At 37.8% G+C, this 15193-nt stretch overlaps 3 protein-coding genes across 5 annotated transcripts in view; all 3 read right to left on the bottom strand.

Moving 5' to 3' along the window:
- Positions 1-67: 67 nt before the first annotated feature.
- Positions 68-2755, bottom strand: LOC134200447 (uncharacterized). The gene is made up of 3 exons (XM_062673364.1): positions 2484-2755; positions 1316-1471; positions 68-327 (listed from the first exon to the last, which is right to left on the bottom strand). Exons 1-3 carry the CDS (start codon positions 2613-2615, stop codon positions 118-120), a joined length of 498 nt encoding a protein of 165 aa, XP_062529348.1. The 5' UTR covers positions 2616-2755; the 3' UTR covers positions 68-117.
- A 1187-nt stretch (positions 2756-3942) lies between these two features.
- LOC119628404 (uncharacterized) lies at positions 3943-6494 on the bottom strand. 2 transcript variants are annotated; one of them, XM_038016772.2, is made up of 3 exons: positions 6334-6494; positions 5993-6178; positions 3943-5413 (listed from the first exon to the last, which is right to left on the bottom strand). In XM_038016772.2, the coding sequence occupies exons 2-3, from the start codon at positions 6159-6161 to the stop codon at positions 4029-4031; spliced, it is 1554 nt and encodes a 517-aa protein (XP_037872700.1). In that variant the 5' UTR covers positions 6162-6178; positions 6334-6494; the 3' UTR covers positions 3943-4028. The 2 variants fall into 2 exon arrangements, with proteins under 2 accessions (XP_037872700.1, XP_037872701.1); XM_038016773.2 differs by having other exon boundaries at positions 5993-6162; positions 6334-6484.
- Positions 6495-13855: 7361 nt separating this feature from the next.
- LOC101737350 (mucin-22) overlaps positions 13856-15193 on the bottom strand; it is a 37690-nt gene continuing 36352 nt past the window's right edge. For both annotated transcript variants that reach the window (XM_038016765.2, XM_062673361.1), the window contains one exon: positions 13856-14557. In XM_038016765.2, coding sequence (XP_037872693.1) covers positions 14285-14557 — 273 coding nt within the window. In that variant the 3' untranslated portion in view covers positions 13856-14284. The remainder of the gene's footprint in view (positions 14558-15193) is intronic.

The following is a 15193-nucleotide window of genomic DNA, read 5'->3' as shown; positions in this document are numbered from 1 at the left end:
AAATATGTTGATTTCCAATAAAGTATAAACATAAGAACATATAAAAAATAAAACAAAGCAGACACTATTTTCCATTTTCTTTAAACAAAACTATATTTTAATCAAAAGCAAATAATTTCACAAATCACAAACACACAGAAACAATCTAAAAACGCAAAATTCCTGCATCCAATTGAAAGTCATTATCAAAATACTAAGTGCTTTGTGCAGAAGCCCTCGTAATGACTTCGAATTTGTTCTTGTTAGTGAAAGAAAAGCGTTCACTATTTTAATGAATATTACGACAAGCTGCCCGAATAAATGAGGTAGAAATAATGCTGGGTTCTCCTGAAAATGAGACGATTTTCTTGTTTTATTGTAATAAAATTCACCTTGTTTTTTTTTTGTTTTTTAAATATGATTTGACAATATTTACTCTGGTACTTTTTCGGAAAGTTGTCTATATTGTTATTATATAATTTTATCGCCTTCTTAAATGTTGACGACATTTGTACAGAATAAAGTAGTAATTAAAAATAACACTATTATTTCTTTCTTTTTACTGGTGGCAGGACCTCTTGTGAGTCCGCGCGGGTAGGTACCACCGCCCTGCATATTTCTGCCGTGAAGCAGTAATGCGTTTCGGTTTGAAGGGTGGGGCAGCCGTTGTAACTATAGTTGAGACCTTAGAACTTATATCTAAAGGTGGGAGGCGCATTTACGTCGTAGATGTCTATGGGCTCTAGTAACCATTTAACACCATGTGGTCTGTGAGCTTGTCCACCCATCTAAACCCATTTAAAGGTTCGTTCGTTCAATACAAATGCGCCAAGGTGGGTGGCGGCATTCACGTTGTCATAGCTATGGGTTCCAGTAATTTTTTTTTGCTATCAGCTCCTCCACCCATCTAAGCAATAAAAAAATAAAAAAATAATAGTTCCTGTATCTCAGAATTGCAATTCCTGTCAGTATCAATCAATCAGCATCATTATCAGCCCACTGCTGGACGTAGGCCTTCCTCAAGGTTCGCCATAATGACCGACGAAAATGTGTCATGGTTCTCCTGCACCCATAGCTCCAATAAATTCAACTTGAGTTTGAATATACAAGTTCCAAGCAACGACATGTGGACGACGTCGGTCTACTGAGCATTCGCTCGGTGGAAGATCTTTCCTTTGTCGTTCTCCCAAAATAAATTTATTTTTGGTAATATTTTTCAGAATAAGTTTGTAAGGAATTATGTTGAGTAGCTACACATAAAAATACGTCATATTTCTGAATCATTGGGGAAATATTAATAGATAATATGCTACTGTTACTATATAATCATACTTACTGTTAAACATCCTATAAGCAGACAAACATATTGTATGAAGCCCATTGAGGTCGCTATGATCTTCAAATCGTGAATGATCATGAAATTGTAAATATTCTCCGTCGACGCCATCGGCTGTTCTCCTAAATGTGTTTTTAGGTGATGAACACTAATAAACTGAAACAATATTCAAGTTGACGATTTTCAAACGATAAAAACTTCTGAAAGAATGTAATTACACCTGAAACAATAAAATTACCATTCGGCTTTATCTTTGAGTTTGGTTTTTTTGATCGACCTTTGAAACTTTATTAACTCTCTCAAAATTATATACATGCATTTTTTTTATTGCCATTAAAGGCAGACGAGCTTACGGCCCACCTGATGGTGAGTGGTTACCGTCGCTCATGGACGTCAGCAATGCCAGAGGCAGAGCCAAGCCGCTGCCTACCATTTAATACTCTCCACAAGCCTCGTTTGAAGAAGGACATGTCATAGCGCTCGGAAAACACCGTGGAGGGGAGCTCATTTCATAGCCGGATGGTACGTGGCAAAAAAGATCTCTGGAAGCGCACTGTGGATAAACGTAGTGGCTCCAGATAGTATGGATGAACTCTACTCCGGTGGCGGGCGGTGCGATGGTAAAAACGAGACGATGGTATCATCTCGAACATTTCCTTAGAGCATGGAACATACGGTACAGAATACAGAGGGAACCGAAGTCCCTCCGCAGACCCCGAGGTTTCAAACGATCCTACATACATACTAACAGAAAATAGACAATTACAGTCCAAGTGAGAAGATCTAACACAAGCGACCTTAGCATAACCACTGCTACTGCCTATTAGCAGGCGCTCAAAGAATCGTAGACCACGGGTGCTTATTCCTAATTTTGTTACTTCTATCTGAAGTATAAACCATAAAGAATGAAATAGGACGGTATGAATGTAATACTACCTAGCCAGTAGTAAGTTGGTATAAGCCATTAGTAAGTTGGTATAACCCAGTAAAGCAAGCACACGTTACTATTTCACGGTTATAATATATCACCGCTACTTCAACGCAATTTAGACTAGGAGATACTTCATAAGATGTCTATGGACTGCAATTACAGCTTAAGACCGTCCGGACCGTAGGGTCGTCTGAGTATTGAATGGGTATTATATCTGAATATTATTGAATGACATACTAAGCCGACAGTCCCGTAGAAGCAAGTATAATAGTAACTAATTATAAATGTATAATGTTGACAACACGACTTTATATTTCCCAAATACGGTTTCAAAATTGGAGTCAAAACTATATTAAATGGCAATTTCATTTCAAGTTGATCTTTTTAACCGCCACGCCATAGTTCAATAACATTATGAGCACTGGCGAATACATTAACAATAATTTAATGTTTTTGTATTGCTTGTCTATAAAATGACAGATGACTTCATGAACCCATAGATAATTGGACTTTATTAATTTATTAGGCACAACCAACAGTAGCTAATACAATTTGTCGTACATAAATAGTCAAAAAGTAATCAATTTATAATTAGTCATTAAGTGAAAACCATGAATAGAATAAAATTAAATTTATAATAATTAAAGTAATAGAATTAAAATAAAATAAAAAAACCTATTATACTTTTGAAGTACACTCATTGAGTTCATTGAAGGTTCTTTTTTCTTTTCACAATACCGTTTTGTCGGTGTCTACATACCACGTAGGTACATACGTGTCAACATTTAGTTGAACAACGCAATTATTGTGAATGTTGCATATAACTTGAATTAATAATCTAATAGACATCCTTCACGATTAGAATTTCCTTTTTTATTCATACAAGTGAGATATGGCCTCAAGTGTCAAGGTGGGTTGGGTCACCACCCAACTTGGGTGGCGATATTCACATTGTGATGTCTATGTGCACTGTTAACCACTAGAGTGAGCTCGTTCACTCATCTTTTTTGTTAATTGTTAATAAATGAATGTACAAATACACGGCCCATTTAGTATTAAGTGGTCATCAAGTCCATAGACATCTACGACATAAATGCCGCCACTCACCTGAGACATGAGTTCTATGATCTCAGTTTTCATACAACGGCCTACCCATGTGTACTCACAGGACGTGCTGCCACCAGTAGAAGATTTCCAACTATGCAATAAATATATTAGTGTGGTCTAATGCAAATTTAACCAGGTTTACCACTGCCAAGTTTTTACATTGGAATAGTGGACACACCTCTTCAAGGTAGATAGCTTGATTGATTTACGGCAGTAATATGCAAAAAGTAATACCAACCAGCTTAGGCTCAAAACTCAACCTAATGCTCAAACATTCGTAGCTCATATTGTTATATGATAGTGATTACATATATAAGCAAAATGTATGTCATTGGTCAAAAGCGAAGTCTCGCTTATTGAAAATTGTTGGAATCTTGGAGTTAGCAGATGTAGTAGGTTAACTAGTCTACGGATTCGCGTTAATCTGTCGCCAAAGTTCATTATCTTTCCAGTACTTAGGAACCTTGAGCTCAAAGATTCAACTCCATTGGAATAAAGACAAACGTACCCTATTCAAGTCGGCACACAAGTTTATTTAAAATCTTAAAACATGGCCCCAATGAGCCGACTATACTTTGAAAATATACGCTTCAGATTAAAACCTAGTTTATTTATTTTAATTGCATTAAAAACATACAAATTTATTTAATCAAAATAAACGTTTACGGAGTATTTTCACAACAAAAAAATATTATCGCAGTATAAATCATTTCGAAAATATCGTGAGCAATGAGTAGATAAAGCATTTTGAATGGCCAACTTGGGGTGCAAATGGTGACAGCCATTGCCAATTAAATATCCCAATAATGGATGCAAACGAGTAGAAGCCGCTACAAAAACACCTTCCGAATCTATGGCCAAAAGTTGAGGGGCAATCCGATTCTCTCTCGTGTTTTTCTTTAATGTTGCTTGTGTGTTTAAGCCTCCTAAATTCTTTTCGAAATCAGGCAACACATAAACCGGCTCCATTCCGTCACTCAAAAATGAAAATTCATAGAAAAACATTACCGAAGGAGATTCTGAACTATTATTCGTTACCCGTTTCATTTCTGATGTCGCATTCATCTTATCAGGGAATATATTTCTTATATCCCTTTGCGATGGAGTATTATTAGAGCTTGAATTAGAAAACGTTAACACATCGCCGACTGTCCTTAATGTATGGGATACGCTGCTATTTAATTTGCTCTCGCTTGCTGCTGCTCCTTTGTTATTGGATGAGTTTGACAAATGGCGGTGAGCAGTACAGTTTTCATCAAAACTTTTAATACTAAACAAGTCCTTTACTTCACGTTTACCTTTGCGTGGCTCGTTAAAATTATGCCTCTTTTCGGATGTCGTAGAAAAGAACATAGTTTTATTAAGAAGGGATCGAATTTCGTTTAAAAACTGGTTAATTAACGCGAAAAACTCAGTTTCCTCTTGGGAGTCTATAGTGCTGAGTGCGTTGGAATAAATTTCAGGTTGGATACCGTCATTGTGCTGTTTCAATATTGCTTTGATTCTATTATCTTCGGATCGACTGTTAAATCGTGCATTGAATATAGATAAATCCATCCCTATGCCACCGTTGCGCCAGACTGAGAAGGTCCTTACGTAAAAACTCAAATACGATGCCGGAATAGTTTTCCAATTGAACCTCATTGGAGTCGTCGCCATAAACTTACTTAAGAGCATGATAGTAAGATTTACACTTTTATATTTCAGTCTAAAATCTTGAATGGATCTCCTGTTGTTTTTCTCAAAGACATTCGTTTTTCTCGTTTGAACTAATTTATTGAAGGTATACTGCTGTGAATCGTCGATCAGGAAGAACCAATTCAAACGTAGATCAGGGTATTGCGTAACCATGTTCGATAGATATCCATAGTACGAGCTGAATGGAAAATATGTTTCTGCTGAGACTATTTGATGATAAAAAACTTGACTATATGGTCTGGTGTCGTTGCAATTTACAAATATAAGACCCTGGTGTCTGTAAACGCTAATACCAATAGCGTAAAATACCAGAAGAGATATTCCCAATAAAATAAACGTCATCCAACAGGCCGAGAATAATTCTGAAACGATATTTTATAATTATTGACATTAAACTGATATTATCTATATATGTATATAAAAATGAATTGCTGTTCGAGACTCGAGCGCAGCTGGACCGATTTGGCTAATTTTGGTCTTGAATTATTTGTGGAAGTCCAAAGAATGTTGAAAAGGTAAATAAATATGAAAATGCTCGGAATTAAATAAAAATAACAATTTTGTTTTCCCTTTGATGTGTCCCTCATCGGACAGTTTCCTTTTGTTTGTTCTAAGTTTATTTTATACAAAAGTTTAGGTCTTTTATTTATCGATTGAGGCACTACGAAGTCTGCCGGATCAGCTAATAATACATATAATAAACTAGTATTTATAGCTGATAAATTTAAAATTTTAAACACCTTTAATCTTGGTTGTATTATTACAATACTAAATTAAGTCACTTATATTAAACTAACGTTAATGTTAATGTTAAAACTGACGTATTTAGAGCGAGCTTGGACGAATACTTTAATTGGAGTAGTTATAATATTATTGCCTATATTTAAAAAAAAATGCGGAAAGACTCAAAGTTGTGTTTGTATTGTTCCATAATAACTAACCGGGCCACCGATTAAGCCAAGAATGTTTTCTCCCAGAAGCAATGGTCCATCCTGGAGATACCGTAGTAAGCGGCGCTTGAGGACCCACACAAGAATCGCCTCCTCCCGCATCCACCTTTAAAAGAGGATAGTTTTCCTCCTGTTTAAGGCCTGGATCGTGATCCACCATCCTGAATACGAAAATAGCTAAAACATAATATGAAACAATAATAATCATCACATTATTTGGAATTTTTTTTTAAATACTTATGAACGTATTTGGCAATGTGTGCCACAAATGAGGACTCTCACAATTTCTAATATTAGTTTACACTTAAATTATGATACACCCTATTTGTTACCTGATAAAGTTTTATTTCCTTCTGTAGAATCCTTTAATATGGTTATTCAAAATCAAAAACCAAGCACCATAGGTATTTAATTAATAATTTACGCCATGTTGACATTCGCCAAAAATTTTGAACGTATTCAAATTTAGAATTTTTGTCACTATAACTTTTTTTTCAAAGAACGTACTTTTTGTTAAAAAGATGTGTTCTAGATTATTTGTAATATCTGGAAACATTTTATTAATTCATACATTCAAAAATTAAACAGACAAGAAAAAAATTAACATTTTCTTCGTTTGATTTTTTTCAATTTTAGAGGAATAGCGCACTAAAATTATGGCAAATGTTAGGTACAACATTAAAATTTTTTTGTGGTTGTTTTTAGGCCTAGAATCACCAAAACACTGTATCTCTTCCCTTAGGAGTGATGATCCATAAAAGAATTCGCAGCAGAACATTCTTTAAAAGTGAAAAAGTATTTACAGATACGTAATGCTTACGTAAAAGATATCAATATATACTTAAAAAAAATTGGACTTCGATTTGGCTTATACTATACCGCATTGACACGAACATTATAATTCGTTAGAATTAATGTACTGGTATTACGTAACTTTATTAAAAATATCACGAAAATGATATGAAAATGACTCATTTTGCCATTCTAATAACGCTTAAACAACATTTAAGTAATAACAAATCCGACATCACGTCCGTACGTGCCATCAAATAATGTTGATACAACAGTAATTCTATTCAAAGCGGAAAAATTAAATTTTTAAACATTTGAAAATTTGCGTACAATTTACTTTATTGATGCTATACTTATCGCGTATATGCAGTCACACATCGTGCACCGTACGCGGCAATTGTAGAAAATTTATCATCTATAAAATAATATTTCATTTAAAACGTTAATAAATAATATAGTTGTAAAATATACATTGCCGGTTTCAGTGGTTTGTTTTCGTAAATTATGCTTTATTGAATTATGGTAAGTCAATTATTTTGGTTGCACGACAAACTTTTTATTGTATATGAACAGACAAACTTAGGGCTGTCCTGCTGTTAAGTGGCCACTAGAGTTCATAAACACCACAACGCGTAACCATATAACCCGGCCAAGAAAAAAGAGGTGCAAGTTTCAATTGCATTAGAATAAAATGTCGACCAATCTAATCCGAAATCATGATTGGATTGCAGAAGCAATGGACAATCTAATTATATATTTTTATAACTATTAAGCTTTACTAAACAAGAAGTATATAGCTAAAATCAAATGAGTTTAATATCTCAGCTTAAAAATTATTGACGTTCCGATAATGACATCTCACAGTATATTAGCTTTGTCAAATGTTTGTACAGCCTAGTAAATTTATTTATATTTAATAATCATCAAGCAGATCATCAACAATTATGAATATACTCGTTTCTTAACAGTGAGTCTTAAGGATAGTGATGTCTGAATACCGTGAGCATAATCCTTTGCTGCATGACGAACTCTCTGAGGAAGATCAGTCGATTCCACGTCATTACCGACGCCGTTCCTTTTCGAACAGAAATCGTATCAAAGTAAATCTGAAAGGAGCCGCTGCTATTATTAAACATTGGCCAGGTAATTTAATCAACTATCATACTTATTTAAGTAAATTATTCAAAATGTTATATTACGAGATGCGTATGTTTAAAGTATGAGTAAACATAAGATTGTGTCGGTTTAATTACGTTCAATCATTCTGTCAACTTTATAATGGCTTTACGTGCTAGTGAGTCACGATTTTTTTTTTATTGCCTATATGGCTGGACGAGCTCACAGCCCACCTGGTGTTAAGTGGTTACCGGAACCCATAGACATCTACAGTGTAAATGCGCCACCCACCTTGAGATATAAGTTCTAAGGTCTCAGTATAGTTATAACTACAGCCCTCAACAGCTACACCTAAATATATCCTGCGTATCTGACCGCTTCCGTTAATGGACTCCGAATAAGCAAAAGTCCTGTGGCGATGAGTAGAAGTAGAGAGGTCTAGCCTGATGTAAGCTAGGCTTTGTCCGATACCTGCACACAGGCGGTCTCGGGGGTGTGAGTACACACCGTGGTCGTTCTTGCGCTGCGAGTTTGGGGCGACGGCGTGGGTTCGGCAGCACCCGAGATGACAAAGCAGCCCTGTTTAGGGAGGCACTGCTTTCCCCGCTCAGCCGGGGAGGGGGCTAGAAAAGGTGCCCTAAAAATTGCTCGTCCCATTTGATAAGTGGTAGTAACCGCGGCTGCCACTGCATCAGTCAAATCGTGGTCGACGTTGCAAAAGAAATATTATAAAAACATTTATCATGACATTTGGCGCGTGGAACGTGAGAACGCTTCTTGATCGAGATGGCAACGCCTGCCCTGAACGCAAGACCGCCATAGTAGCTCGGGAACTTCATCGCTACAACGTAGATGTGGCTGCTCTCAGCGAAACACATCTTGCCGATGAAGGAGAGCTGGTGGAAGTAGGTGCTGGTTATACTTTCTTCTGGAAAGGTACCGCTGCCTCTGAAACGCGACATTCAGGTGTAGGATTTGCCATCAAGAATCACTTAGTAAAGCGATTAGAGGAGTACCCTGTACATATCTCGGACCGCGTTACCACACTGCGAGTTCACCTGGATAAAGACAATTACCTTAATGTCATCAGTGTATATGCTCCAACGCTTGACAAGTCTGATGACATTAAGGACAAATTCTATGGGGAAGTGACTCTTTGCCTTGACAGTATAGACGCCAGAGAGCAGGTACTATTGCTGGGCGACTTCAATGCCAGGGTTGGTCGGGACTATGAGGCTTGGCCTGGAGTTCTGGGTAGACACGGAGTCGGCAACATGAACAGCAATGGTCAGTTGCTGCTCAGTCTTTGTGCTCAATACGGTCTAGCAATTACGAACACTATGTTTAGACTTGCCGCTAAGTACAAGACGACATGGATGCACCCAAGATCCAAGCACTGGCATTTGATCGACTATGCTATCGTAAGGCAAAGAGATTTCAGCCAAGTGCAGATCACCCGTGTTATGCGTGGTGCGCACTGCTGGTCTGACCACCGACTTATTGTCACTAAGCTACGACTCCGCCTCCGCCACCCGCGTAGATCTCCTATGAAAAAGCTTGCGTCTTTGGACATAGAGAAGCTAAGAGATCCTGAGGTGAGGAAGAACTATGCTGAAGTTTTGTCTAAGAAGCTGTTGCCAGTTAATGAGACAGGTGATGTTGATGCTGACTGGGGAGCTTTATCATCTCATATCATGGATACCGCTTCAATTGCACTGGGTAGAAAATGCCGTCGTAATGAAGACTGGTTTGATGGAAATGATGAAGTTTTGCGGGCGGCACTCGACAAACACCGTGATCTCTTGCGACAGCACAGAAGGCGTAAAGGAAGCGTTGCGGCGGTCAAAGCTAGTGACCTTGAACTGCGTAAGCTGTCTCGACAAATAAAAGACAAGTGGTGGCAGGACAAAGCTATTCATATGCAATGGCTCACTGACACAAACCAGCTCGGTGAGTTCTATAGCGAGGTGCGCAAGCTGATGGGTACATCCAACCATGCAAAGGTTCCTTTAAGGGCTCTAGATAGTAGGCACCTCTTAACAAGCAAGGAGAATGTACTAAGGCGCTGGGCAGAGCACTTCAATGCCCTGCTGAATGTGGATCGATCAGCAGATCTGCAAAGCATCGCTCTAATGCCTCAACTCCCTCTTGCCCTTGAGCTGGACGAGCCCCTATTGCGTGACGAGGTTGTTACTGCCATCAGACAGCAAAAAAATAAAAGGGCGGCTGGCGCTGACCTTATACCAGGAGAGCTGATCAAGTACGGTGGAGAGGATTTGCACACGTTGGTTTGGGAACTGTTTGTTCGTATGTGGGAGGAAGAGCGCGTTCCGGATAGCTTTAAAGTATCGCGCATAACTGCTCTCTATAAGAACAGGGGCGACCGATCTGACTGCGACTCCTACCGCGGTATTTCGCTCCTATCGGCCCCCGGAAAGGTCTTTGCTAGGGTACTCTTAAACCGCCTAAAGGACTTATCTGAAAAGATCCTGCCCGAAACTCAGTTTGGCTTTCGACCGGATCGAGGCACATGCGAAGCGATCTTCTCTGTGCGTCAACTACAAGAAAAGAGCAGAGAACAGGGTCGTCAGCTGTACCTCTGTTTTGTTGACCTGGAGAAGGCTTTTGACAGCGTGCCTCGCGAAGCCTTATGGTTGGTGTTACGGAAGCTCGGATGCACAGAAAAGTTTGTGGCGCTTCTTAGACTCCTGCATGACGACATGCAATGCTGCGTCACTGTAGATGGTGAACAGACGGGCTTCTTCCCCGTTACCTGTGGGGTGAAGCAAGGATGCGTCTTAGCGCCTACTTTGTTCGCCTTGTACTTTGCGGTCGTAGTTAGAGAGGTTCTACAAACTGTTTCCCAAGGAGTCCGCATCCGCTTCCGTACGGACGGCAGCCTTTTCAATTTGGCGAGACTTAAGGCTCGCACCAAAGTGTCGTATGCATTGATCACTGAGATCATTTATGCTGATGACTTGTGCTTCTTAGCAGAATCCCCAGACGGCCTGCAACAGCTGATGTCCGTTTTTCACCAAGCCTGCCGTAAATTCGGCCTGAAGATTAGTGTCAATAAGACGGAGGTGATGTCCCTGGACAGTCACGGTCACGAGACACTAACCATAAACCTTGGTGAGGATGTGTTGAAGCAGGTGGATAAATTTCGCTATCTGGGGAACACTTTAACATCCAAGTGTGACCTTGATGATGAGATCAATAGCAGGGTCGGTGCCGCTGCTGCAGCATTTGGAAAGCTATATTCCAAGGTCTTCTGCTCACACGACCTTAAGTTGGCCACTAAAATCTCAGTTTACATGGCAATTGTGCTGCCAAGCCTCCTATACTCCTCCGAGTCGTGGTGTGTGTACCGCCGCCACATTCGCACTCTGGATCGCTTCCACCTTAAATGCCTTCGTGCCATCATGAAAATCAGATGGTCTGATAGAGTGCGAAATACCGAAGTCTTGCGACGTGCCAATGTTGGTGTCATTGAGACCTATTTAATGCGTCGGCAGCTTCGATGGTGCGGTCATGTATCACGCATGACGGAGGAAAGAGTGGCGAAGCGCATCTTCTTCTCTGAATTGCAGGATGGCAAGCGAAAGCATGGCGGACAACTCCTGCGGTACAAGGATGTCGTGAAACGACACATGAAGAGATGTGATATAGAGCCCTCTCAATGGGAGCGCTTGGCAGCACAGCGGCCAGAATGGCGCAGGATGGTGAACAGCAAAGTACGCGAGTTCGAGGATCAGCGTAAAGCTGACCTTGATTACAAACGCGACCAGTTAAAGGCCCGCCCACCTGCTGCCATAACCTATAATTATGAGAACGGCGTGCTTACGTGCCCTCAATGCGCAAGGAGTTTTGCCGCAAAGATAGGCTATATAAGCCATCTTCGAGCGCACGAGCGCCAAATCGACGGATAGGAGTCAAAGTGGTCGCCATGGCCGAAATCGGTCGGATGAATCATCATCATCATCATCATCAACTACAGCCCTAGCATGAATGTTATCTATTGGACCGTAATATTTAGAGACTTTAAGTGTGCATGCAAGTGTTTTATTAGGTATTATACGTTTACTTTTAATTTTGGTAAACAAAATTTGCATAAAGTCATCGTGTCGCTATATCCCTTATTAATAAACATGTTTTCTTATAACGATGTGAAATTCATATTCCATTTCCCATTTTGTTTGTTTAGATGCTCACCGAATATTCAAATATAAACGTTATTGTAATTATACAAATTACACCAGCAATAACGTTTTTAAATTAATTTCAATTTATTTTAAAGTTTAATAATATGCACTACATTGTTTTCAGATCACTGGACCAGATTTGTAGCGTATTGGTGGATTGGACTTGGAATGATAACCATTACTACATTTATAATATACAATAGCTTTTTTATTTTAACATTAATGCCAGAGGCGCAATTGAAACCAGTGACGAATCAAATTTTCGATACAGACTTGTATAAAACTAATAAGCCAAACACTGCAAAAACAGTATGGATGCACGTATTCATAGAGAAAGATAAAGAAATCGATTTCGACGAATACATACCGTATATTAGATTGCTATCTGAGAAACATCCATCTTATATATACCGACTTATAGTTGTTTTAAACGATACCAAATTATCAAACTACCATATTATAGGTGAAGAAAATAATGAAATCGCCATGAGTACACTGTGGACGGAAAAAGTTTATTCCAATGAAAAAAATTATGGAAACGTAAAAATTCGAATAGAATACATTAGTTTAAGTAGGTGTTTAGATGACTCTGCTTTAACGAAATTTTGGAGAGAGCTGCCGGAAGATTTCATTAAATTTATGGTACGCGCTCTTTCTGTTTGGGATAGGGGCGGAATAGCTTTTAATCCTAATGTATTAACTCCTAAATCACCTTCTACAGTTTACATAAATAAATTGCAAGATGTTTTGTCGAAATATGAAAAAGATGACTTTGAAACAATAAATTCCATAAAACACAATACTAATGATGATTCACATCGATATAAAGCACATAAAAAATTAAATAACATACGAGATATAATCGATGCTTTAGAAACGAATGGGCAACAAAACAAATTATCGGAAGAGCAATTAGCTGAAACAGAAAGCAAAACTGACATAATTTTAGATCGTAACGAACAAAACACTTTATTAGTAACGGAGCAGATGTTACTAAAGGATAAATCATTCGCCACTACAACATTAGGAGATGGCCTATCAGATAAATCATCAAAAACTACACCGAATTCAATAATTGAAAATAGACGGCTTAATAACAATCGTGAATTAATTAAAGAACATCAGATTGATGAAAATGTAACTTCAACAACAGGGAGTTTATTGCCGATGTTTCTAGATTTTTTGTTTCATCGTAAGCCTAACCCGCAGTTGACCTCAGTGACACGAGAACATGAAATATCGTCAAACCCTAAAAACTTTGAACAAGACAATTTTATCGAATCAAAGGAAATAGTTACAAATGGTCATCCTATAATTCCTAAAACAGATCTTAAAAACAGAGATTCAGAAGATATAAAGAAAAATGATTTAGCTATGCCAATTGACAGCGCATCATATAGGCTAACAATTGATTTAAATGGTAATATCATTGCAAGTAACACAGCTTGTCATGCATTTATAGGGACTCTTTTTAATGATGCATTAAATTACAAAGGTGACCAAAATATCACGGAATTTATAACAACAGAACTATCATTATTTTGCAATGGTGTTTTAATGTCATGTATAGGTATTGATGTAATATTAATTTAAATAGTGTAAATCTGTGTCTAAACGGCTCTTGTTATAGCATAAAATTTATAAAGCACTGCTCATATATGCTGTCAGTTTATTTGTCAAAATTTCTTTATTTCGTATACTAAAAGAAATAAGTTATATGTTAAAACTAAATAAAACAAGCATATCGTTGATTAATAATTTATTTGTATAAATTTAAGTCGTGATCAAAATAATGTGTTCAAAAAAATTTAACAATATTTTGTTCACAAGTTCTGTTTAAAACTATCGCTTTTTGCATAATTATTAATAGAACATAATAGTTTGCGCAACCACATATGTATGTATTGGTTATGTTTCAACATCAATTGAGACTAGAAAAAATAGAGTCAACTCTATCATTTTTGGAACTGTTACTTATTATAATTGAAAATTTTAGTGATATCTAATAAGTTTGTGCAATAATTTTGCTTATAAGCCTAACGATAAACGGTTAGTGACTTAAAATCCTTATTAGATAAGACTATTCTACACTTTTTACACTATTAATAAAGTATATTATCACATACTTTAAAATCGAAGTCTTTTCGATATTTCTTAATGTCCCGTTGTCACATTACCAAGCAACATTATGTCTGTCTATTGGTATTTCCCATCTACCGTTCCAGTTGTTAGTAGTCCTTTTGCAGTCCCTAACTCTCTCGACTCGCTCGCATCGCCTGCTTATGGACCAGTACACGTAATTTTGAGGACATTGGTGTACTATACCCCGTAATCTGCCATTTTTCGATTTTTCGCATTTCAAAAATGCCGGAGAACACTCACTGTTCTTTTCAAAGGGCATGTGGCCTTCGGATGAACATGATTGACTATCCCTCGTAACTATTATCTGCAATAACGAATAAAACAAAGTTATATCAAGAACTAAAACTTAAATGCTTGGAGAAGCCTTAACTAGGAAAATAGCAGCAAATCAGAAGGTATGACTGCCTCGCAGCAGAAATAAGCAAGATGGTGGTACGAACCAAAATGGGCTTATAATTCGTTCTACCACGAACTATGCACTTTTAAAAAATTGTTAATCGATTGTTATTATACGATATTTCATTTATCATTAAGTCGTTTATAAAATAAGAATTACGTACGTAATTCATTATTAAAAAAATGACCGCCTGCCTGCGGGATTTGAACACGACGACTTAGCTTTTAAATTACAATGCATTATCGTTCCGCTCTAGAAAGAGGCAGAACGGTGTTAACTTTTTTTTTACTACCTACGCTGATAGCCTTGAGAGGCTATTTCAGCTTCACCCTAACGTGTAGGTGAGCTCACGGGGCTCAAACCGGAGTGATGCTAACACTAACCCTAGGAACGAATGAAGATGATGATGAGATACCGATACCCAGATAGTCGGTCCGTATTATAACGGGAAACAGCAACATTTTTATAACATAAGAACTGATAGATATGCCAGTGATAAAAATAGTTTATTGACTAATATTGACTAATAGTTTATTGACTATC

Source organism: Bombyx mori, chromosome 17, assembly GCF_030269925.1.
Source record: "Bombyx mori chromosome 17, ASM3026992v2".
Classification (NCBI taxonomy): domain Eukaryota; kingdom Metazoa; phylum Arthropoda; class Insecta; order Lepidoptera; family Bombycidae; genus Bombyx; species Bombyx mori.
Note: the sequence above shows the minus strand (reverse complement) of the source record. Positions and strands in the feature narration are given on the sequence as shown.